This window comes from Astyanax mexicanus, chromosome 2, assembly GCF_023375975.1.
Source record: "Astyanax mexicanus isolate ESR-SI-001 chromosome 2, AstMex3_surface, whole genome shotgun sequence".
NCBI classification, from domain to species: domain Eukaryota; kingdom Metazoa; phylum Chordata; class Actinopteri; order Characiformes; family Acestrorhamphidae; genus Astyanax; species Astyanax mexicanus.
The window spans coordinates 48,418,029-48,443,232 of NC_064409.1; the positions used below are offsets into that span (position 1 = coordinate 48,418,029).

The 25,204-nt window shown below is 35.3% G+C and overlaps 2 protein-coding genes across 5 annotated transcripts in view; both read left to right on the forward strand.

The window, feature by feature from the left end:
* LOC103044987 (mucin-5B-like) overlaps positions 1-11,065 on the forward strand; it is a 60,122-nt gene extending 49,057 nt beyond the window's left edge. For all 3 annotated transcript variants that reach the window (XM_049474417.1, XM_049474419.1, XM_049474418.1), the window contains 15 exons: positions 1,330-1,513; positions 1,856-2,075; positions 2,172-2,347; positions 2,433-2,502; positions 2,609-2,730; positions 3,060-3,091; positions 4,715-4,865; positions 6,018-6,122; positions 6,213-6,253; positions 7,263-7,385; positions 8,185-8,283; positions 8,406-8,534; positions 8,709-8,748; positions 9,009-9,126; positions 10,667-11,065. In XM_049474417.1, the coding sequence (XP_049330374.1) occupies positions 1,330-1,513; positions 1,856-2,075; positions 2,172-2,347; positions 2,433-2,502; positions 2,609-2,730; positions 3,060-3,091; positions 4,715-4,865; positions 6,018-6,122; positions 6,213-6,253; positions 7,263-7,385; positions 8,185-8,283; positions 8,406-8,534; positions 8,709-8,748; positions 9,009-9,126; positions 10,667-10,847 (1,791 nt within the window). In that variant the 3' untranslated portion in view covers positions 10,848-11,065. The remainder of the gene's footprint in view (positions 1-1,329; positions 1,514-1,855; positions 2,076-2,171; positions 2,348-2,432; positions 2,503-2,608; positions 2,731-3,059; positions 3,092-4,714; positions 4,866-6,017; positions 6,123-6,212; positions 6,254-7,262; positions 7,386-8,184; positions 8,284-8,405; positions 8,535-8,708; positions 8,749-9,008; positions 9,127-10,666) is intronic.
* Positions 11,066-14,857: 3,792 nt separating this feature from the next.
* gtf2h1 (general transcription factor IIH, polypeptide 1) lies at positions 14,858-25,204 on the forward strand. Of its 2 annotated transcripts, none has more exons than XM_022672417.2 (15): positions 14,858-15,301; positions 16,264-16,419; positions 18,234-18,426; positions 18,803-18,968; positions 19,086-19,179; positions 20,536-20,685; positions 21,135-21,214; positions 21,351-21,475; positions 22,101-22,188; positions 22,283-22,371; positions 22,465-22,582; positions 22,733-22,823; positions 23,137-23,252; positions 23,699-23,791; positions 24,369-25,204. In XM_022672417.2, exons 1-15 carry the CDS (start codon positions 15,226-15,228, stop codon positions 24,453-24,455), a joined length of 1,722 nt encoding a protein of 573 aa, XP_022528138.2. In that variant the 5' UTR covers positions 14,858-15,225; the 3' UTR covers positions 24,456-25,204. The 2 variants fall into 2 exon arrangements, with proteins under 2 accessions (XP_022528138.2, XP_015457338.3); XM_015601852.3 differs by having other exon boundaries at positions 14,858-15,033.

Below are 25,204 nucleotides of genomic sequence, written 5' to 3' on the forward strand. Positions count from 1 at the left end.
AGTTTTTGGTGCAAGACTGACCATTGAATTTCGACGTCCTTTCACAGGATCAATCGCGCAAGGCGTTTTTTTCGCCGCCAAGATAGAAACACGCCAGACATTTACCTGAACACACGTCATTTCCAGACCACCACGCCCATCAGCCTTAATATATTCCAGAAGTTCATTGCTATTTTAAGGACGCAGGGTGTAGATAGGGCCCTAATACTGTATGTAATTGGGGGACTATCCTTTTTTGGTCAGACAACTCATAAATTAATGTTAAAGTTTTTATTCATCCTCATACAGTAGTGTCATCAGTAGTGGAAAGTGTGGCACAAACTAGTGGCAAAATCTGGACGATGGGCAGCTGCACTTCCTTTAGTCTGGCCTAACAGGTCACAGGAGAACCTGAGGGTGGAACATATATCGGTATAGGGCCAGACACGTGGTCAGTCAATAACTCAGAGGAAGGAATTAGTTTTACTAGATTTATGGAGAACAGACAGTATGCAACCTTATTAGAGTGTGGCTAAGGAATCCGACAGATCTGAAAATTAAAAAAACGGCCTAATTAAAGTAAGAGAGCCAGAAGATAACATAGACACAAAAGCACCCTGAAAAATTGCCATCCACCTATTCGACTGAATGCAGTGGGCAGGACAACAGCACCGGAATCTTAGTTTACCAGTTTATGTCCATGTAGCCCTGGATCTGCAGCCTTACCTAACAGAAAAACATTAATTACCAAAAGCTAAACTAAACAATTAAGTTTTTATTCCAGAAAATGGGGTTTCACTCATGGCCTCCCAACTTTTAAAAACTGTTCTGGGCAACAAATGCAAATGAAATATAATAGTTAAACATATATTACCTGTTCAATATCCTAGGATGCTTATTGTTGTTCTTTATAAATTAAAACATGTAGTTAGTATGCACTGTGTTATTTACTTGCAGTTTATATGAATGCATGTCATTAGCTATTGTACATTTATTATCAATATAAATTATTGTCTATTTTTAATGCATAGTGTAAAAGCTCTTACAAGAGTCCTAATTTTATGAATTTTCATTCATTCATGTTTATTATGTATACCCCTGATGTACTAAATTCTAACTAGTATCCCCATTTTTGTCTGGTATAAGTTTTCTCCATCATTTACAATGGCTTGCAAAAGTATTCATACCCCTTTAACTTTTTTCACATTTCACATATAAACTGGGTTTATTTAACATTGTTTAAATCAATCATGATTTGATATAATGTTTTTTTGTTTAACATTTTAGACATTTGTAGGCACTATTGTAGATGTGTTTTTAACTAAGCTTTAAACTCTTTGTTTGTATCAGGTTATTGTTAATGGTAAAGAGAAGACTCCAACCATCTCTACTGCAGACTTTACCATCACAAGTACTGGGATCCAGGTGACTGTGGACATTCCTAAAATCAACGCTCAGATTACCTTTGCAGGCATGAACTTTGTAGTCAATCTGCCTTATTCCTTGTTCTATAACAACACTGAAGGACAATGTGGTAAGTTCAGCAACAAGTTTACCTGCCTTTACCCATAATTACTCATGCTGTATGTGATGCAGAGTTAAGTGATAGTGGTATTTTATGCTGTCGAGATTTCAGGATGTGTACTTGTGTTATTTGAAACTTTTTTCAGCTATATATGTTCTGTTGGTTGTCTTATTTGCATGTCCGCTGTTCAGAGAGTTAGATGTTTGTGTGGCTGCTCTGAGCTTAAATAAAAAGACATGACTTTAATTTCCAGCTTTATTCATGAGTGAAATCGCTTCAATATTAATTATTTTATTAATGTGCCATTTTTTAAAACTAAAACTGTTTACTTTTTATCATTTATCTCTGAAGGTGTCTGTGACAACGTGACAGACAATGACTGCAGGCTACCTAATGGGCAAGTCCAGAACTGTGTAAATACTGCAGAGGCTTGGAAAGTGAGCGGCGCATGTCCTACTCCAGTTCCTCCCACAAATACAACCACGACCACAGTCTCAACCAAAACTAAAAGCACCACCACAACCACAACTAAATACTGTGATCCAGAAATCTGCAAAGTCATCACCAGCAAGTAAGGCCCTTGTGATAAAAAAATTCATACTCCAACAGGGTTTGCTGCAGCTATGTTCTAATTTTGTTTTCTAAATAATTAAATTTTCTTTTGCAGTGTGTTTAAAGACTGCCATGAGTACTATCCTCCTGAAAATTTCTATGAGGCGTGTAAATATGACGTGTGTAACATGAAAAATGCCACCGGATGCTTCAGTCTGGAGAGTTATGCTACCTTGTGTGCTAAGATGTCTGTATGTGTGGACTGGAGGAGTTCTACTAATGGACTTTGTGGTAAAGAGCAGACAATAAGCTTGGAATTAAATGCTACCTTGCAAAATACTGTTTTTTTCTAATTTGTGTTCATTTCTTTTGATAGCATACAAATGTCCCAGTCCAAAAGTCTACCGGGCATGTGGGCCCAAGGTGGAAGAAACCTGCAACTCAAAGTAATTGGGAAACAAAATCTAATAATCAGTTATACAGTAATATTTTAGGTTTTAAATGTTCAGATTGTTAATGTTAAAAGTGCAATTTTCTTTGTCATGAATCCAGATACAATGAAAAGTTTGTCAGTTGTGAGTCAGGTGTGTGTCAAGTCGTTAAAGAAGGATGCTTCTGCCCTAATGGCACCACTCTCTTCAACACTGACACAGACATATGCACACCCTTCTGTGGTAAGTACAAAACCTGTGGAAGAGTACTTTAAATACGGGTGTTTTGGGTAGGCTTAATAGTTTTGGTTGATTTTGTTTACTTATTACATTCTGTTGAAATGTTGAGGGTAATTAAATCCATCAAACCTATTAGACCATTTGGTTATTGGGATTATTTTTTTAGATCAGAGATGTTTAACGTCCGGGATGTGAGCTGAGATTATGGGCATTTTCTCAGCTAAATGTTTGGCATATCAGATAGTGATATTAATTTCTGTATTTCATTAAGTCTATCCTGTTTATCTGTCTATGAATACACAAATAATAATAATGTATTTCTTCTCTTTTAGGCTGTGTTGGGCCTGATGGACTGCCTAGGAAAGTGAGTAAACAATACAGTTTGGATTTTTAAAGTACAGTAGAGTTCCTCTTCCTGGCATATTTCTGAATGCCAGGATGTTTTAACTAAGATTGGGTAACATAAGAGGTAGGATGCTAATGCTAGTTTACTTAACTATTGCTCTTAAGAGAGCCAATGAAAAAGTGGAGAGAGAGAAGGAGAGGAAATGGTGAGGAAAAAAATAAAACTAAACAAAAAAAATTGGACAGAGCATCAAACTAGGGACAATTACACACGTTAAACTGACAGCTAACAAAGCAATAAAGCAAGATAATGGGTGCATCCCAATCACCCCTATAGCTTACTGTAAAGACGTTTCATTTTTAATGGAGTATTAAAATGCTTAGGAAGTAGTAAGTTATTGTAAAATTACTTGGCATTCTCTCAATGAGCTTCAAGAGGTAGTCACCTGAAATGGTTTCCCACCAGTCTTGAAGGAGTTCCCAGAGGTGTTTAGCACTTGTTGGCCCTTTTGCCTTCACTCTGCGGTCCAGCTCACCGCAGTGGATATATATTATTGAAGCTCACTTGTGAGCACACTCTAGTTTGCATTCATTTTCTGATATAACGGGTTAGGTGTCGTATCTTTGGTTCTACTAAAACAGGTGCAAACGCAGGCTGGTTTACTGAAAAGCACCAAGTTTCCTATCAGCTTGAACGGATCTGGTTCCAGAACCAGAGCTCTTTTGGTAGAACCTTCCCCACACATAAGACAAGTGATGTTAGCAAATGGAACCATGGAACAGATGTTTAACTTTCACCATCCAGAATGCCCCGTGATGTCACTTTGTTAAAAACAGCTTTTTGCTATATTGTAACGTTAATGAAAATTCATGGTTCGGTTCACACCTTGTTATAAAACCCATGGTTCGATATACGTTTTCAGTACAGAAATGCTGAGCATTCTGTATAGGAACTTCATTATAACTATGTTTTGTTTTTTGGGATGGAATGTTGTAACGGGGCTCAAGCTCTTTTATTAAATGCTTGAAACCAGGGTTCTCTCCTACTGTCATCATGGGAAGCTCCATCTTTTGGAACAAACAAACAATGGGCATGATTGTGCTCCTTTATTTAGAACAAAAACAACAGCATTACTTTACTTTATTATACTTTTAATAATAGTGTAGTGTAATTGAGTGTGTCTGGTGGAATAGATCATTTTGTGCTGTATTATAAAATCTCAAAGAGAGAGAAGCGACAGGCGACCATTAGTTTCCTATGGCAGTGCAGCAACAGTGTGTGGAGAGTTTAAATGATCTGTGTTTCTGTGCGCACTCTCCTTCTGTGCTCCAGCTTCCACTCTTCCAACTTCCAACTTCTTAATTATATATATATATAATTTGGCCTGAGTTATGTAGAAAAAACAAGGGATGCATTTTCTTTAGCGCAGCAGTGAGCACTAGGTATAGGATATTGGTATCAGGATTTGCTGGTATGGTGCCGATACTAATACTAGAGATGTATGAATATTGATACTAGTAACAATACATCACTTTTTTGTTTTTTAATTCACACGTTGATTTTTTTAAATAACAAAATTTGTCATAGACTTTTAAAAGGTAGTACCATTTTGTACTCACTTATCCTGTGTTTTTCGTGCAGCCGGGAGACAAATGGCAGATGAACTGTCAAAACTGTGAATGCAGGACTGAATCCATGGGTCCAGTGTGTGAACCTGTCACATGTTCCACCCCTGAACCATGTAACAGGGCTGGCTATGAGATCACGACTGTGGATTGCTGTGCACAGTGTGGTAAGTGATTACAGATTGCAGAACTGTCACAATAAGTCTTTTTGTTTTAGTAATAATTTTATGCCAGAAATAACGTCACAAAACTATATTATTGTCATTTTTAGATCATTAAAGTAATTGTTATTATAATAAAATAACTGCATAATAATGCAATTACTTGCTTTTAAAGAGGAATTATCTTTTAATTATTTAGAATAGTCAGGCAATGTAATTAGAATATACACAACATAAATAAAATAAAACTTTTTATTAATAAAAGAAACATACCAGCTAATTTATGCTAATTAGCATTACAAAAAGGGTCTTGTCCACATACACTAACATTTTAATGTTGATCAAATTTTCCTGATAACCACATCCACCCTATTCAATCTCAAGTATTTGTCACAGTTTTCAACAAAAAATAAACAGGATCCATGTGAACTGATGTTACAGGATACGATTTTCTAAATCTAATTTTGTACATTGCTAATACCATGGTATGAGGCCATCTACTAAATGATAATAATATCATAAAATGATAATATTTTGGCATTTTTATTGATGAAAAGGATATGTCCTTAATAAACCAGAGGGGAGATATTTTTATTCTCCATATTTACACTATTAATTACTTTTAATTAAATTATCTTTTGTTACTTTTCAAAACATTTCTAATAATTAAGCTACTATAAAGCTAACAAATCTGTGTTTTTCGTTTTGTTAAATTTGAAGATTGATTCAAAATGTTCACTCAGATAGTGCAGACAAACTTTTTTTCCCAAAATAAAATGTATTATTTTATCAATGTGAATGTTTTAAATCACTTTAAATGACACAGAAATTATTTGTAAGTTATTCTTCCATAAAGTATTACTAGTTATTATTTAGTATTCTAAATATTTTTGTTCTTTGGTTTTAAAGGTATCCATAATTTCTGCTTAAACTGCTTAGGTTAAGCTTAAAGAAACACTCAGCTGTGATGCTTAATACTGCATGAAGATTTGATCAGATTTTGAAATCCCTATTATTTATTGAAAATAATACAGCCAGTGCTTAATTGTGTTGTATCAGTTTATTTCCATTTAGAAATTAACAGCTAAACAAAGATAGACATTTAAGATAAACAAAGATAGACACTCTCTTTATGTTGTTCTGCTTCTCTCATAACAGTGTGCAACCCTGATCTGTGCCCCATTAACACATTGAAATGTGATCCTGGATTTGAGCTTGTGCAAAATAAGTCTGAGGGTGACTGCTGCTTCTCCTTCTCCTGCAGTAAGTTTTATCTAGTCTAATTTAATCTTTTAAAGATATTTGCTAAAGTACATTTGTAATTATTTCTAACCTGTCTGTTTGTTCAATCAGGACCCAAGCCTGTCTGTGTTTTCAATGGAACAGAATATCAGGTAAAATTAATGCTTTTCTATTGTTTCCACTTTGCGTTCCAAAATAATTGTGGTCATTTTGAGCATGAGTTTAGCTTCTTGTGAAGTTAGACATCTGTGTGTCATTTGGTCTCAGTGTTTAATAAAGCACATCTCCCCTTCATGTATTAAGTAACATTTTTCTGTGGTGACAAGGTGTCTGAATCACTTCTCATGAGCTTATTCGTGTGGGTAACCCTTTAAAGCATGAAGCTTGAATTTCATATTATTTAAAACTGAAGTGTTTATTTACTTGACCTTCTGACCAGTTATTTAAAAAAATAACATATTTATATCAGTGGTGTGCAGTGAGGCCCTTCTAACCCTTCAGAGAAGGGGTGACAATAAGTGCATGTAAATAATTACATAAGTTTTAATCAGGAAATATATATTATAGTTATGGTAAATGTATGGACTTATTTTATAAATTAACTAAAATAAAAAACAGCAACTAATTCAAAGCACTAGTCTGTGTTTTTCAGTTGCTACAGGACTCTTATATGACTGACAGCGGTACTGACCAATCAAAGCTTTTTAAAATGGCTTCTGCCCCCTTGTGTCTGCTCGTGGACCCTTCTCCTGATTTTGAGAAGGGTGTAGTAATGAGGCTGTTAGCAAAGTCATAGGACAATCTAACCTTTCAGATTCATTATTTTCACTCCGGGGGCGGGGTCATGGCTGTCTAACCCCTTCTGAGTTCTGTGCTGAAGGGGCTACGCATTGATTAGTCGTAAAACAGCGTGCATGCTCTGCTCAGTAGTCAGCTAACTATCACGGCGGCGGATGCTTTGCAGAAGGGGTACCCACTATATTCACTGCACGCCACTGATATATATATATATTTTTTTTTTTTTTTTCATACGTACATCAGGAAATTGTTGTTCACAGCATGCTGTTTTAGACAACAGATTCATGGTGCAGAAATTAAATAAAGAGATGTGTCTACATAGTTTGTATTACTGACTGCTCCCTGTGTCTTGTAATTTTATAGCCTGGAGTTAAAATTGCAGTAGACAGCTGTAAGGACTGTAACTGTGGCTCCACCTTGAACCCCAGCACACATTTATTCGATATACATTGTTCTCCTGTTACCTGCAACACAACGTGCTCTCAGGTAATGACCTTAATCAGCTTAAATGTAAAATTGTGTGTTAAGTAGTTTCTTATAATATTTTCTTATAAAAAATAAGTTATTTTATGTTCCCAACAGACACAAGAACATATGGTTTGCCTGCTCTTTGAAGTAAAGTGTGATTAAAAAAACTGATAGGATCATAATCATAAAGTTGTATCTTCAAAATGTTGGCAAATACATCAGTTATACCACAATTTTAATTATTGAAAATGTAGAATCTGAACTGAAACTTGTCAGAATATATTTGCTGGGTTCAGTAAGCTACAACTAAATGTTTGTAACCGTTTTGTGACCCAAGCTCTGAGCACTGTCTGTTTATTTACTTAAAATTATGGTTGTAGTGCAGAACTAAATAGAACTCAAGAGTAACTACTACATTTCAGATTAGAGCAAAAGCTTTAGGAGGAAAATTTAACACTTTGAAAAAGAACATAAGTAATGGCAAGGGAATTGCAATATTTAAGAAGATCTGAAAATAATAATTGGAGAAACATGCCAACTCAGAACTGTGCACACTGGCACCGATAGAAGCGTTTTTGCAAATAATATTTTTCCCTAATTGGTGAAATTTTAATTTACCTACTGAAACACATTGGTGGGACAGAAAAATGTTAAACAAGCTGCATTATTTAAGATCAGTATTTGCATCTATTTCAATCTAAATCATCTAAAATGCAGTTATTATTTCCTCAACTTTTACATGTATTAGATATTCATGTTAATCATCTGTTCCATTTAATGGTCTGCAATAAATTAATATAACTGCTGTTTTGTTCAGGGCTTTTCATATCAACTTGCTCCAGGCAAATGCTGTGGAAACTGTGTACAGAACCAATGTGTTTATACAGAAAAAAGCGGCACAGTTCACACAATTAAGGTATGGTCAATAGTGTTTATATCACTATTAGTTAAAATTTACTTAAAAAGTTATGCATGATCCCTTGTTAATGTACAGTAGCTTAATCACCCTGCCATTCTGTGTTTTTGTTTTTGTTTCAGGTTGGAGAGAATTTTGTTCCTCCAGATGAAACTTGTGTGAACTATACTTGCACTAAAGAGAAAGATGCATTTACGTTGGTGAGGATCATCTCATCGTGTCCAGCATTTTACCCTGAAAGGTGCAAACCTGTAAGTTCAACTCAAATCAGCTATGATTTGACTGATCCACCACACAAAATCAATGTCCTTAATTTTCTGTATTTTCCAAATAGGGGTAGTGATAAAATGGTTAAAAAAAACATATTTGTTATTTATTTATTTTATTTTATATATTTGTTAATGTTTTGCACTGTTTTTCCTAAGGGCACCATTAAGACCACACCAGATGGATGTTGCAAGACCTGTAAGATCATATACTTTCTTCTGTCCCCATCTCTAATTACTATCACTAATAATTTAAAAATATGCTATCAAAAAGATACCAAATTATAGTTTTGACTGAAATAAATAATAATAGTAAGTACGGTTGAGAGCAGTCGTGGTCATGAAAAGAACATAGCCAACACAACCAATTATATAGTAAATTGTAATTGATTTTTAATTTATTAAAATAGACATCACTAAATCACTTTTGACTAAAATATACATGCATGTCTTTTTCAGGTGAGACAGAGGACTGTAATGTTCAGAAAAACAATACTTTCTTGGTCTCCAACGGCTGTAGCTCAGTACATCCTGTGGACATAACCTCCTGCGCCGGCTCCTGTGACACCAGCTCTATGTGAGTGTTCTAAAACATGCACACATACACACACACTACATACATACGCACACACACTTTGTAGAGGTTGAAATAGTAAAGCAGAACAGGGATACCTTTATTAATGTATAACTTATAATATTGTATTTACATATAAGGGAAGCTTCCATAGCTTCCATTATACAGACAATGAGTATTAAATATACGTAAAAGGGGTTGCACGATTAGTCATTTCTGTCATAATTTTTGTAACAAATCATAAAGCAAACTGCTATTTTAAGCTTTTTTAAAGCGAAGAATGTGTTGATTCAGTGCTTCATAGGCTACACTTTTATAAAAGAAATGATATATACTGGTGACAATAAGTGACAATAAGTGACACTGCACAGAACCACTCCCAAAGTGGATATTTATTTTATATTTACATGGAAAAAAGGTGAACGGAACAAATCATCTTCCTTGTGCACACACCAAATATACTTTACTTACTTTCAGCATCCTTACAGCTCCAGAGTGGAACATATGCATTAGGGGTGGGAATCACAGGCATCTCAAAATTCAATATTATCACAATACGTTGCCCACACTAACAATGATGTCACAATCAATGATTCTGCGAAACTTTATATTTCACAAGACAAATGTTTACGATATTTCATGTCGTCTGTGTTACTGAATAGCATAAAATACTCCTAAATAAGCAAATAAATCAATTTTGATTTATTGGTGTCGGTTTCACAGAATTTACTTCACTGCAGATTTGCCTTCATTTGCCTTCATTTGATTAGTGCCACCATGTGGAGTAATGAAGAAGTAACCTTAGTAAGTTCCATTGGGGGACAGTCTTAGGGATTATAGAGTGCCTAAGTTTCAATAAAAATATCAATATATGATTCCATATATCAATAATGTATGAAAAACAAAAATCATACCATTTATATTGTGATATTGATATTTTGTTACACTCCTAATATGTATAGATTGGTAGGAAGTAAGACACTATGACTTTTTAATCTTCATTTTTTTTTATTGCTGCTCGATCCAATAATGCTGTCAAACAAGCTCTTTTATGTGAGTACAGAAAAGCTGTAGTTAATCATGAAAACTTGGAATTTTTCGACCCCACGTAATTAATAACCTAAGTAGATGTTTCTGTATGTTGACCGTGTTAAGTTCAGAAATGTATAGTTTTCTCAGTGATGTATGTATACAATCATTCTGCCCCAGAAAAAGAACAGTTAAAGGAAATATAATGAAAGCCCAGTATAGGCATGCCATTCATATTAATGTCAGACCACAACTGCATAAGGCTTTTTTGATAATGGTAAATTAATGGTAAATGTGGCAATGTAATTTTTACTTCATAATGGTCTGAACGTTCCAGATATCAGGCAACATATCCATAACCACTGTATATCTTCTGTGGGGGAGCTTTTAAAAGCATTAATTATTTTCCTGTCATACCCAATGTGAACAGTCCTGTCATATTTCTCATCAAACCACTTAAAATGACAGTTTCTCCTCAGATTTTCTAATTATCGTCTCTGTCCTGTCTTTGCAGATACTCGATGGTGGCAAACAGCATGATGCACAAATGTTCCTGCTGCCAGGAAATGCGTACCAGCAGCAAGGAGGTGCAGATGAATTGTCCTGGTGGGCATCAGATCACATATACCTACACCTATGTTGAAGAGTGTGGCTGCCATGTCACAGAATGCAATGACCACAAAAAAATTGATTAAGAGCTCCTAATTATTCTGATTTTATCACCAACTGTCTCTTCCATGTTATCAGTTTCAGTTCGATTTTAGGGAACAGGGTTCTAATTTTTTGCCATCCAGTGTCCTACTTTCTTAATCATGGTGGCCATGTATTCATTTCTTGAACTGTTTACTTCTTTTCAAATACACCATTCTTTTTCTGTTCAATCATAAAAAATAAAATAAATCAGCATCAATAATTATTTGTTTGTTTGTTTGAGCTTTATTTATCAATGAAATTTCTATTATTAGATTTTAATTCCAATCCAAAACATTTAACCCGTTATTCATTGCCTAAAAAATGTTCAAATTAAAATGTCTATTTTAAGCAAAAGCTGTACTAGCTAAAACGTAATTATTTAATGATTATTGTTGTAATAGGCTTAAAGTACATAGACAACACTTTTGCTACAGCCAGCCCAGGTAATTTTACTGCAGCTTTTTAAAGAAAATGGCAGCCAAATTGTACTGCAGCATTTTAAGTACACCTAAATCAAAAATAATTACCCTGATCTAAATGACAAATGAGGGTGGAAAATATCTAGGAAACGTATGTATCATTACCAGCACTTCTGCAGTTGTTTTCCTGTAATGGTACTTTTTGAACTGACTATAAAAGAAATACTTTTTCTTACTTGAGTTATTTTTTAAAAGGTTGTTTTATTTTGCTCCTTTCATGAACTTTCAATTAGCGAAAATCAACATATTTGTGTTTGTAAACGTGTTGTGTTTTTTGGTGGGCACCTGAAAAGTGGACCATGGTCTACCTTAAATCGAGGGCTTTGTCTGTTTTCAAGTGATTTAGGGTTCAGACTGCTGTTGGTGAGCACATAAAAAACCCAAGGTAACTTTTAAGCACCACTGTTTTTTCCACTTAGTGATGGGAAGTTCACAAATGTTCACAAATGCTGCATTGTAGTATTAAAAAAAATCACTGCCATGCTGTAGTTCTAAACACTTATCTTTCAAAATTATAATCTGCAATCAGTTTATGACTGCCACATATTGTGTAGATTAAACAATGGTTCAGGATACTGAACTTACATCTGTAATAAGTTGAAGGTCAAGATTTGTACAATACAATGTACAATACATACACAGAAATCTCTTACTGGAAAGATCTGAGGCCTGGATTCTTCTAGCACAAAAAAAATCTCTTCAGCTGCAGAATAAAACCCTGCAGAAAGAGAGAGAGAGAGAACAGAGAAAGGACAAGCAAACTATTTAAAGTAGAACATTTTCTCAATGTCACAGTTAACGTTCATAGAATGTTTAATCTGTCAAGTTTATTTTACTTTTCTAGTAATGTTGATGCAATGTCACTAGTGTCAATGTTTTAATTTTTAGTTTTGAGAATGTAACATTTAAAGTTTCCAAAATGCTAGTATTCTAGCTGGGAACATTATGTGAGAAGCTAATAACGTTCTAATAACATTGTGATGCCAACTATTATTACGTCACACATTTTAAGATCGTTCCTGAAACATTATTTCTGTTTTGTTACCAATCTCCTTCAAATACAAATACACATACACTGATGTAACACATCAAGCTGTACTATGAATTCAAAAGACATCATTTACCACACCAGGATCTAAGATATTTTTTTGCTTTTAAGACAAATATAGAATGAAAGAATAAATAAAGATATACTTATATAGCACCTTTCTTGACACGAATGGACGCTTTACACACAACCCTTTATACTTAATACTTATCCACACACACAAGTGGCAGACAGTTACACACATCATACACATCTCAACCGGAAATTACCCCTTCACCTTGAGGACTGCATTGGGCAGGGAAGAATTGATCCACATATTCACATACATTCACATATTACCCCCCCCCCCCCCCCCACACACACACACACACATACAAACACACCAGGTAAATTTAAAGTATGAATGTGTGTTATATAAACCATATCAAGATCAAATATACTGCGAAGAATGACATGCGTGTCAGAGTTATGATTTACAATGTGAAATTGTGTTTATTGATTTCTCGATAACTATTTATTTTCATATGTATTACTTGATTAAACATGTATTAGTAATAGTTATTAATTGAATAAACGTAATTATTATTTTATATCAATTATATCATTTATACAAAAATATTCCCAATCATTTCCAGCAAATAGTCCACCTTGCAAAGCACCTGCTATAACTGTACATCCAAAATACTTTTCCTCCAAGGAAATGCACCCCTTCTTAAACCTGGTTATATCATTATTACATTTTGTTTAACTTAAATAACTTTTATATTTGAATCTATGTAACAAAATCTTACTTTTTATATGAGGCTTGTGAAATGTTTCTTGGGCAAGAAACTGTGATTTGACAATGCAGATCTTCAGTCTATTTTATCAGATATAGAAACAGCATATGTTATACATGAAATGCAATTTTGCATTTCCATCATACACCTATGAAAGGTGACCATAAAGACTTTGGTCCTGATGTCACTAAAATGATGTATTTTTCTGAGCTTTGCATCATAGTTTTAATTTGTAATGATGTATCAGAAAATACTATGTTTTAATGTACATATAATTTGCATACAAGTGCAATTAAGATATAACATACAAATAAGTTGTATGAACAGGATAATTGTTTTTAGTTTAATATGTATATTAAAAATACTTCTTTACGTTATATTTTTTGTTTAAAATAAGAAATGAATAAAGACTATTTCCTATTGTAGAGATCATAACTTTGACACTCATATCATGCTTCACAGTATATTTGATATTGATATGATTTATATAACACACAGGCAGTCTTCTTGCATCAGTAAAAGGTTTGTTTCCTTTATTTATGACTGAAATTAACTCAAATCAAAACCAAATTAAAGGTAGCGGTTAACCTCTGCGAAGCAGCGCCCGCAGTCTCGCCACAGGAGGCCTCTCGCAGCTGGGGAGCCCAAGCTCTTGACAACAAGTAGAGACGCACCAGAGCAAAGTGGGATGGGATGGTCGCTTGAGTTTTTTTTTTTTTTTCTTAAAGTATTATCTCGGGTAATCAGGTTATTACCCAATCTGGCCTGTAGGTGGAACCAATACTATTCATTATCTACCCAGACCCACTGGTTGGGAAGGGGTACTGGAAGTAGATTTGCACTATTATATACTGCAATAAAATATAGTGCCAATTATAGTTGGTTTTAAACACGCACTATATATACATATCTATGACTTTATTTTTAGACAAACAGATTTATCGGAGTTATTGGTTTTCATTCAAGAGCAGCTTTTATGTCAATAGAAATTTCTGTCATTTAGAGCCCGGAGTGGTGTTCTGTGCAGCCCTAATGTATATTTAAGTGTAAAAATACAAAAGAAGCACTATTTAAGGGCATGTAACTACCCAGTGAAATTCCAGTACATGTACGTTATTAGATTTGAATTATTTGCATAAATAATTGTATCATGGCAAAGTTATGGCAAAAAAAAGCTCATTACAAACTGCTTTTGTATTTATTTATAGTAATAATTGTAATTATTAGTTTCCATTTACACTTTTGTGCAATGACAGTGCGTCCAGGTTATTTAATGCACATAACCCCCTCTAAAACAGATTAATTATATAAAAAAGAGAAATAATTCAATTGTGTAGGTCAGCGCATGCGCAGTACCTTTGGGAAGCATGTATCGATGGGTAGGACAATTCGACAGAACAGTGGCACCCTTATATTACTCCATTTTAATCCATGTTGTCCAGAAAATCGTAGCCCCTGTTAAATAAGATCCAAATAGCTCTAATATATTTAGATACGTTATATGTTTTTATCAAAATTCGGTTGTGATAAAGTTTCGTTAAAAAATACCTTTATTTTAAAAATACACCTGTTTAAATTATTCCCATCAGCTGGTCTCCGTATCTAAACAATGGCTCGTTTTTAAACCGTCTTTTATACTGAAGTCAATGTGCGACAAGAGACTTTTATTTTGGAATGCGTAGCGTTAGCCGGTAGACGGAACACATGAAGAAGTATCCGGCGGCACTGGTTGCGGTTTCAGCGCCGCGCTTGTTTCACGGATATGGAGAAGTTGGAGGCTGCGGGGGCTGACACGTTAGGAGCCAGTGTTTTCTGTGAATAACACATAAAATACTGGAATTTAAACTCTGTTTACTCCTTTAACTACAGTATAAACACTGAGGTAACCGCTTCAGTAACGCCGGAGCCCCAGGAAAGTATTGTTTGAACTGTGTTCCTGTCCCAGTTCACACTGCTGGAGTTAACTGTAGCATGAGCTAGCGGGCTAACCGAGCTGTCTCCAGACGTTAGGGTAGATAAACGGAGGCATAAACACAGCCTCTCACTCAGTGTAAAACTCATTTAATTATGTTAGATGTTTAACGTAGACAGACGACTGAAATTCCCGAGTGCCTTGATTCTGTGTTTACATTATCCAGCCTGTCTTCTAGGTGATTGTTTCTTAGCTTACTGACTAACCTCAGCTCGGCTGTCTCTGATACGCACACGTCTGTTTCAGTGTTGGTTTAAAACGTGAACTAGTGATGGAACCTGATTAGACTCAGACTTCATCTCTGATCGTCTCTGTCTCTAAAGTAGATGAGCTAACCATTGTCTATTGTCCATCTTCACTGTTTTATTCAGGGTGTAGGAGGACAGATTTTACATTAGAACATAAATGTAAGTTTAAAACAATAATAATAATAGTAATTAGAGACTAAACAGGTTCCTTTTATTTAATAATTTAATATTTAGTTGGAACACTGTAGCGTTAGCTAGTTAAGATGAGGCATTTAATAATCTGAGAGTATGGTTTATTTAATGTAGGAGCCCACTTTAGAAATTATAGGTATTCATAGAACTGAGGTATAATAGTCTATTACATCGTTTTAAGGCTCTAAATATTATAATTCTCCCTTGGTACTCAAAGGGCTTTGCAGCTACAAAAATGTTTCCATACAGGAGAGGGCTGGGTGATACTATAAAAAAAAAGATAATAATAATCTCAGTATTCTTCAAATATAGTTTATTAGTTCTTACAAAACACCTACATTGTACCTTGTATTTCAGTTTAGGAAAAGTGTGAAATACGTAAATCCCTCCCACATGAAATATTTGTTTACAGATTCTGTATGTTGATATGTAAAATATCAGTCATTCCATTCTGAAAACCGCATTAAATCAGTAATTCAATTACTACAATTATTATTAGTGTCCTCTCACTAGTTCATTTTATGCTGAAGATGAAATAGTGAAGCAAAACACGCATGACTTAACAAAGCTCTCTGAATTTGACCACTTATACTAGATTATATATATATATATATATATATATATATATATATATATATATATATATATATATATATATATATATATATTCCTCATGATTTTTGTGTATTTTTTTAAACAGTCATGGCAGCCCTGTCAGAAGAGGTGCTCTTGGTGGTGAAAAGGGTCCGACAGAGGAAACAAGATGGAACACTTTATCTTATGACTGAGCGCATAGCCTGGGGCCCAGAGGGAAAGGATCGCTTCACGGTCAGTCACCTGTACGCCGACATCCGCTGTAAGTAAACTGTATGCCAATTTATTGCCTTAGAATTCCTGGAATCTCCACACATATGTATATATTGAATTTACTGTTGCATATGTTCTCTGAAAACATTATGCTTTTCTGAGCAAGATGAAGTCTCAAAGGTTTAATGAATCTAAAACTCTATGCATGTTGCTCAGGACCTACCACTACTTATTTATATAAGTGTTTTTGTTGCAGCAGAACTTGACAGCGGATACCTCTGCAAATATTGCAGTACAACTGCTTGTAATTATTTCTTTTCTTAATAATCTTGAAGTAGCTCAGTGTCATCCAGAAAGGTTTCAGATTTTTTTTTTGGTACATATTGGAGTATCTTCGGATGAGTTTTGGTTCACCAATAACTGTGACCTAAAATGATGGGTTATATCTTGTTGCTATTACCTTATTTCCCAAAGACCACATGTTTGTGAACGCTATAAATACTCATTTTAAATATTTGCAATTAGTTTGACAACTCTTTTAAATAAATTCACGGTGGCACTTGAAATTATGTTGAGTCTAATGCTCTTAGACTTTGTGTTATTTTTAAAGTTCAGTTCTGGGTTAAAGGTAACATCTTGATAGAATGCATGAAGGTTTATTGATAACCCTCTTAAGGTGGTACATATGTAAAGACAGTGTTCTAATGGTTATTCTGTCAATTTGTTTATTGATTAATGAATTAATTTAAATGAATGTTCCTCCAGTTAAATTGAGTGCATTTTACATTTTTTTTTTATTTTGACAAAGGCATTTTCATTGTAAAAGGCAACAACAGACAGAAACAAATGCAAACATTTTCATGTGCAAACCCCAAGATTTTACCTGGGATCTCCAACAGGGTAGCGTCCCCCACATAAAGAGAAGTGCTTAAAATGATGGCTGAGTAAATGGCTGAGGTTTATGTCTCACTAAACACAGCACGTTCTCACACACACATTGGCATGTGAGTAGACAACACTTGTGGTGGTTCAGCAGTTTATCCATCGTCCAGTATGGCGGCTGTGTGTCTCTGTAAGCACACATGTATTGTGCTGGTGCAGCTGTAATAAGTCAAAATCAAAACTTTGGCCAATGTAGTAAAACACCTTTTAGTTTCATGCTAATTTCAAGTGCTTGCATATAAAGGCAGTTGTCAGTGAAATAATAATGCAAATAATAGTAGTAGAAGTAGTAGTAGTAGTAGTAGTAGTAATAATAATAATAATAATAATAATAATAATAATAATAATAATAATAATAATGACAATAATAATATGAATTGTTAAAGTTACTAAAAATTGTTCAGAAAATTCAAATATTGGAATTGGAATATAATTATTTGAAAACTTCATAACTAAGTAAAACAGAAATAATCGAAGTTTTTATACTAGCTGATTAATGCTAATATACTTTCCTTGCTAAAACACTTAAGTTAAAATATTGTGGTCTGCTAAAATGATAGTTCAGTGACATTTGTATCATAATTATTGTGACAGGCCTAAATGGAGCTAAACATTGACTGGAGCTAAAGATGATTGACCTCATGCAGCAATTGCATATAGTGGTAATGAGGAAAAAACATTTCTGTTTTAGGAATCTAAAGTTATTGCAATAAATAATTTTGAATAATAATCAAATAATTAATTTAAAATATTGATGTTGACACAGTCAGTAATGTTGACTAATCGTAGCAGGCCCAGTGACGTGAAAATGGACGAGGTTACACTTTTTTTAATGTGTTTTTTTTTTTCTTTCTTTGCAGCTGTGTTGGTAACTGTATATATATTTTTTCCACAAATGTATTTTTTGACCTGTTCCCACAGGTCAGAAGATCAGTCCTGATGGCAAGTCAAAGATCCAGCTTCAGCTGGTTCTGCACACAGGAGAGAGTACCACTTTCCACTTTGCAAATGAAAGCACAGCCCTTAAGGACAGAGATGCTGCCAAAGACCTTTTGCAGCAGCTTCTGCCCAAGTTTAAAAAGAAAGCCAACAAACAACTAGAGGAGAAAAACAAGTAAGAATCTTTTTATTCATTACCTAGCTGACAGCTATATTAGCAAAATCACCATCAAATTTCACTCTTCATTATTCTTAGAAAATTGCAGCATTACATTTTTATTATCATTGTTACATAAAAACCTTGTATATTCAAAATAGTAGTTTTGCAAAAGAAGGAAAAAAGTTATATTTTTTTCTGGAAATCAGTGTGAAAAAAGTATTCTATGCTATTGTAAAGCATTTGTCTATTCATAATGAACTTGTTACCCAATGTGAAGAACAACTGACAGGCTCAATGCGTAAATAAACAATAAATTAGAATAAAAAATACTTGCAGGACTGTGGTGATATGTTTGTTCATTCTTTCAATCGATGGCCCTTTAATTCTCCAGGATGCTACAGGAGGATCCTGTGCTGTTTCAGCTGTATAAGGATTTGGTAGTGAGTCAGGTTATCAGTGCGGAGGAATTCTGGGCCAGTAGACTAAAGTTGAGTTCTGTAGAACACTCTTTGTCCAACAACAGCAAGCAGGAAGTGGGAATATCAGCAGCGTTCCTGGTAAGCTACATACATACTCATGTTTAGTTGGCCTTTGTCTTGAATCAGTGGATATTGGTCTATCTATAGACCTTTATGAGGAACCTGTATTTTAATGTTTTGGTGATGTGATTACAGGCAGACATTAGGCCACAGACAGATGGTTGTAATGGTTTAAAATACAACCTGACCTCTGACATCATCGAATCAATCTTCAAAACCTACCCTGCAGGTGAGTTGTGCCATAAGGTTACTACATGATAATGGCAAAGTGCTGGTTTAAAGTGGCATTTAATCTATGCTGTGCTGTACAGCTGCACAATCTTTTATTTATTTGTATTTTGTAATATTTTAAGAGTCTCAAATTAAAAAAACCCTCATATAAAATAAATGTGTGGGCAATGTGTAGGCAGGAACACAAGGCTCGGTGGCTAATTGAATCTGCTGCAGTCTGTGTCACATGATGTGTAGTTATATTTTTGGGAAGGTTTGTGTCAGGCTACTACGTAGGCTACCAAAGAATTCAACACATGAGCATGAATTGATCTTCAGGTCATGTTTGGTAGTTGTATTTAAAATTGATTTAGTGTCTGCCAAACCATTTTAATTTTATATGGGTGTTTCATTACTTTTGTGACACCTTTTATATCATGGCAGTATTCCCTCTAGTGCACGTGTGCAGTTGTTACATCCTGGAGTGTGCAATGAATTGTAAAGCAAAAAATGCATGCCAATATCATTTGACCATATTTTCATCAATTTTTGGATTCATATTGGAACATAATAATATTAAGGCTTGTTGGGTCATTGACTCTGGTGAAAATCCTGTATTTAATACTGTAGTATGTATTCCAGTAAAAAAAATCAATGTTGTGCAGCTGTATTTTGGATAATTGGAGAATTGTAAAAGATCAAGATATACCTCTTAACATGTGTACAGCTATGATTGTAAAAACTAAGATTTATTAGGGCTGCACAATATATCGTTTAAGGATTTTCATCGCGTTGTGCGCATTGTGCGCAACCGTTGTTGCAGTGTTTTGATTCTTAACACAAGAAGTAGATACACAGCGCTGTCTCTGTGTCTGTGTGAGTGACAGGCCTCTGCTGCCTGCGTAAGAAGCATGAGGGGGGGCAGGAGTAAACACCATCCACATGGTTGGGCACATTCTTGTAAACGCACGTGTCGAAAACTGTGCACTTCAGTACAGCTCAGTTTTGCACAGATATTTCCAGTTACAGCTGAATTCACGCTTTTAATCCCAGAAAAAAAGCTCTTATTTACTTTTAAAAGCCATTAAAATGCCCAAATAAAGGGCCGGTTACTGTTGTTTTGCTGTTCTTCTCGGATTTTGAGTGCTTGGCGCTGACTCAGCTCTTGATTGATCTGGACACGGGTGGGGCGGGGCTGATGACGTCTTGGGCCATGCATTGTTTAATATCGTGATGTATATCAACGAGAAAAGAACATTTGCAATGTACATTTTTGTCAATATTGTGCAGCCCTAACATTTATACATTTTGAATTAATTCTCACCTGCTGTGTAAAGACAATCTATAATTACTTAATCTTGCATCTTTTTTACAGTCAAACAGAAATACGCTGAAAATGTACCACACAACCTGACGGAGAAAGAGTTCTGGACACGATTCTTTCAATCACACTACTTCCACAGGGATCGCATCAACACTGGACAGCAGGATATCTTTTCAGAGTGTGCCAAGCAGGATGAAAAAGGTGTCAATCAATTTCTGCAAAACAGTGAGCCCATTTAGACCTGGTAACATCATGTGTCCAGTATCTGGATTGTGTCCTGATAAGATGTTAGCCTTGTGAATTTCGTTCTAATCTAAATGCTGTGTAAACCAGAATATGCAAGTTAGTTTCTTGCATGACACTTAAAAATAGCTTCAGTTAAGGAGCTTGATGTGTTTCCATTGCTATAATTTATTATTCGATTGCATCTGGGAGCACCATCTGACATGATTTGAATTTGTATTTGTATTTGTTTTAAATGTCTCTTGAGTGTGTTTACACTCACGTTTCTCTTATCCTCATTCCTTTATCCCTATTCCCTTATTTATTGCTAATACTCAAGACCCATGAAGTGACCAGTGATTAAAAATATTAAAAAAAAAAAAAAAAAAAAAAATTTTGGATCTGCTCATGCTTTTTTTTTCTAACAGGTTTGAAGTCCATGGTTGTGCAAGGTGTTAAGAACCCTATGGTGGATCTGCTGTCACTGGAGGATAAAACGTTAGATGAGGTAATGTTGGTGACAAGCTATGGTGACTATATTATTCTGAACCTTCTGTTATTTTGCTGCACCCACAATTGTATCCAGCATTTTAATAGTGGCAGAGTGTGATGTCATTAAATTTGTGTGATTTTTCTTTTGTCAGGGATATGGATCTTTAACAGTTGGCCCCAACTCAAGCAAAACAGTAAAGGAAAACAGCAACTCTGCCATCATTAAACGTTTCAACCATCACAGTGCCATGGTGCTGGCAGCCGGCCTACGCAAAGTGTAAGCATTAAGACATACAGTGGCATGCACACAATTAAAACATACTTAGCTTAGGGAAGTTGTTAAGGGAAGTTGTTAGAGATTGTGCAATCATTGTGCAGGTGTCACTGCACAGTAGACCAGTGCTTTGTCATGCAGATTCACCTACATTTTTTGACAGTCCAAAAGAGGAGATGTTTTGTCTCTCTAGCAACCCTAGAAATAGTTCTGTCAGAGTTTATGTTCCAGAGTTTTCACTGCGTCTGTTAACTGGAAATAGCTACCTGAAAACAATTTTGAATAGCTTCTGCTTTGTGGGTATTGTTTTTCAGCGCAGTAGGCCGCTGCCTAGAGGAGCCCATGGCTGTTGATTATTTAAAGGTTTTAGAAATGAGAGCATACAAGTTTGAGTAAGCTGTGGAAAAGGCCTCACCCGAACAAGATAATTAAGGTCTATGACTTTGGAAAAAGCCCTCAAATGTGTTTGGGTCCCCAGTGTATTGTATGAAGCTCTACTCCTTTTTAATACACTGCTTTTTGGGGGGGAGTCAGTACATCTTCAGTGCGTGTCCATAAGTATTTTGGTGTACTGGAAGTTTAAGTATAATAAATTTTACCCAGAAATTAACCTTCTCTTTATGAACAGAGATGCACCAAGTGACCAGGCCAGTGAGACCAGTAGCACTGATGGGAATTCGAGAGACTCAGACTTCTTCCAGCCACCAATTAAAAAGGTTTATTACAGTTTAGCTAATTTAAGCATTATAGTATCAGAAATAATTTCTAAAAGGACAAGTCCAAGGTTTTTGTTTCTATCTTTTTTATCAGGTGAAATTGCAAGAGGCCATTGAGTATGAGGACTTGCAGAATGGGTCTGGGCCTAAAACTATTGCTTTGAATCTGAAGAAATCTGACAGGTACATTCCAAAGTCCTACATTAACCTAAAAATTATTCTTTGTGTGTTACAGGAAAGTTGATTGAACTTTCTTTGTCTTCCTCTCTCTCCCAGGTATTCCCATGGGCCAGTTCCTTTGCAGTCCCATCATTACTCCACCAGTCAAGATATCATCAACTCAGTCAGCTGCATTCAAGAAGAGATAAGCTGCTACAAACCCTGCCTTACTCGGGTATAACCATTGTTTTGTTCCTTTATGTGCAGTCCATAAAATACAATGACTTGGGAGTCTGCCACAATAATTAATTATGGTGAGAAATTTGACTGTTAGTCGCCATTGTTTGAGGATGTATAAATATTAACATGTTCTGGCATATTATAGGTGATGCCCAGCAGTGCAGCCAGTTCAGCTATCACAGCCCTCTCTCCTGGAGGATTACTAATGCAAGCTGGAACCCAACAGGCTGTCAGCCGTGAGTTACACACAGAAAACCTGTTGTCAATTTATTTATGAATAGATAACTAATATTCTATAGTCTTTCATTATTGCTATTTGTAGCAGATTACAAAATGAGTCTGAGCATCAGCATTTGTGCATGCAGTTTACTTTGAACAGGAACATTCACGCACCTTTTGTTAAGGAAAATTTACATACATTTCATACTTGATTTACTTTAATAAGTTTATTAACCTCAGCTGACCCCTCTCTCTCTTCTTTTTCTTTTTTTTTCCCCATTTCTTCCTTTCTTTCTACATCCCTCCCTCTTTCTCCTGTCATGTATGCAGAATTGGTTCCCACTGATGTTCAGAGTGAACTGAAGCACTTGTATACAGCAGCAGGAGAGCTGCTACGGCACTTCTGGTCCTGTTTTCCTGTCAATACACCCTTCCTTGAGGAAAAGGTAGAGATTTCATGAATCACCAGAAATTACTGTAATGCTGCTCAATAGAGATGAGCAATAGCAATGTCTATGAAAATATGGCAGTTGAGTCAGTGTTTGTTTTAAGTCTCCTTTAGAGACAAGTGTACCATTATGGCCACTAGAGGGCTCACAGGGCATTCATTCATTCTAGAGAACGCACACAATTAATGAAATAAACATGAAGCATGTTAAATGGGAACCAATGCAAGTTGTGTATAATGTCTGTCACCTCCATGTCAATGGCAAATACTTTGCAGTGAAATATAACTGTTAGGGATATATTGGAAAAATATTATAAATATAAAAATAATATTTAATACAGGTTAATTAAAGTTTGATCCGTTGTGGTGGTCAGTTAAAATGTGTAAGAATTCCTAAATCAGTCCTATTAAACAGTTCTTTTATTTTGTCTCTATTTTGCTTAGGTGGTTAAGATGCGGTCCAATCTAGAGAGATTCCAGTCAACTAAGCTCCGCCCCTTTCAAGAGAAGATCCAGAGGGAGTACTTAAGCACCAACGTAAGGCTGCTTCTATTAGTGAATTTATGACATTAGCTCTGCAAATGCACACACATTTGTCTAGGCCCATGTAGACTGTAACCAATAGAATATATTGTAATGAATATATTTTATGATTACACCATGTCAGGTTTGAAAGTCTACAGTTATGTGATAGGTCAAGTCATTGACTAATCACTGATCACCGAGTTAAACCACAGTAGAAGGAAAGGCTTTCAATAGGACATGCTGTATACACCAAACAAACTTAAGCAGTTGCATTTGCAGTGTCAATAGTACAGGCTTAATCTTTATTGAAAATTTTCCATTAAATTAAAGGCTCATCAGGCCTCTCATCTGTTCCATGTTGTTAATGCTAAATGAATTAGTCTGTGCAACACCCACTACCCACAACAATATGCTGTTAGTTTTTTTTTTTTAAACAGTCAAAAATGTTACAGTTGGGGTGTCTGTCAGTGTAAAGGTTTTAAATAATCTGTCTTTAAAATAACAGGCTTCATATTGTGTTAATGATTTTAGATGTTGACACTTTTTATACAATACATATGACATTTTCGTGATTTTGTTACATTCACAGCTGACGAGCCACTTGGACGAAATGATCCAGGCTGCTTATAACAAGTTCCATGCCTGGCAGACACGCCGTATGGCGAGGAAAACCTGATGAAAGAGAGACTGGACAAATTCACTTAAATGAGGAGTAATGACTATTGGGGAAAATGGAAAGAGGGCGAGGGAACTGGCTCTCCCTGTTAAGGTCGCTCTACCCAGAGTAAAAGTGTAGAGGGAGACAGGCCATCTGTGTTTAGATGGACGGGACTCATCTCTCCCTTCAGAATAGTCCATGTGGAGATGGACTACGCCAGTCACGAAACATGTAGTTTTTCCTTTTCTCTTATTTTGTTTGTAATGTTCAACTTTGTTTTTGCTTTTTATTTCTCCTTTACTTTCAGTGGATGAGAAAACATGTCTGGCTTCTTTGTTCAGGATAGAAACAGACTTGTACTTTGACAGTGTTGAATTTTATGACCAAACTGTGGGCTTAATGATACCAGAGGAAATATTCTCAGGAACTAAAAATGTTCAATGCAAAGGATTCTGGAAGATGGGTGAGTTTTTTTAATGATGCACAGCAAAGGACTCAATGATAAGGAGGACTTCTTAAACCTTATACCATGTCAGTGCAAAGCAGTATGGTTCGGTGGAGACTTGGGTCTCACTGGATACCCAGAGGCCCTCGATAAGGAGGGTGTGTGAATAAAGCAATACTGTATAAATACTGTTTCTGTTGTGTATTACTGAATTTTATCCCATGCAGATACCTGACTGCACTGCTCTGTGTCTATTTTTACTGCACTGAAGACACAACTCTGTATGTTACTTCAAAATAAAGTTATCAAGATTGCTACTGTA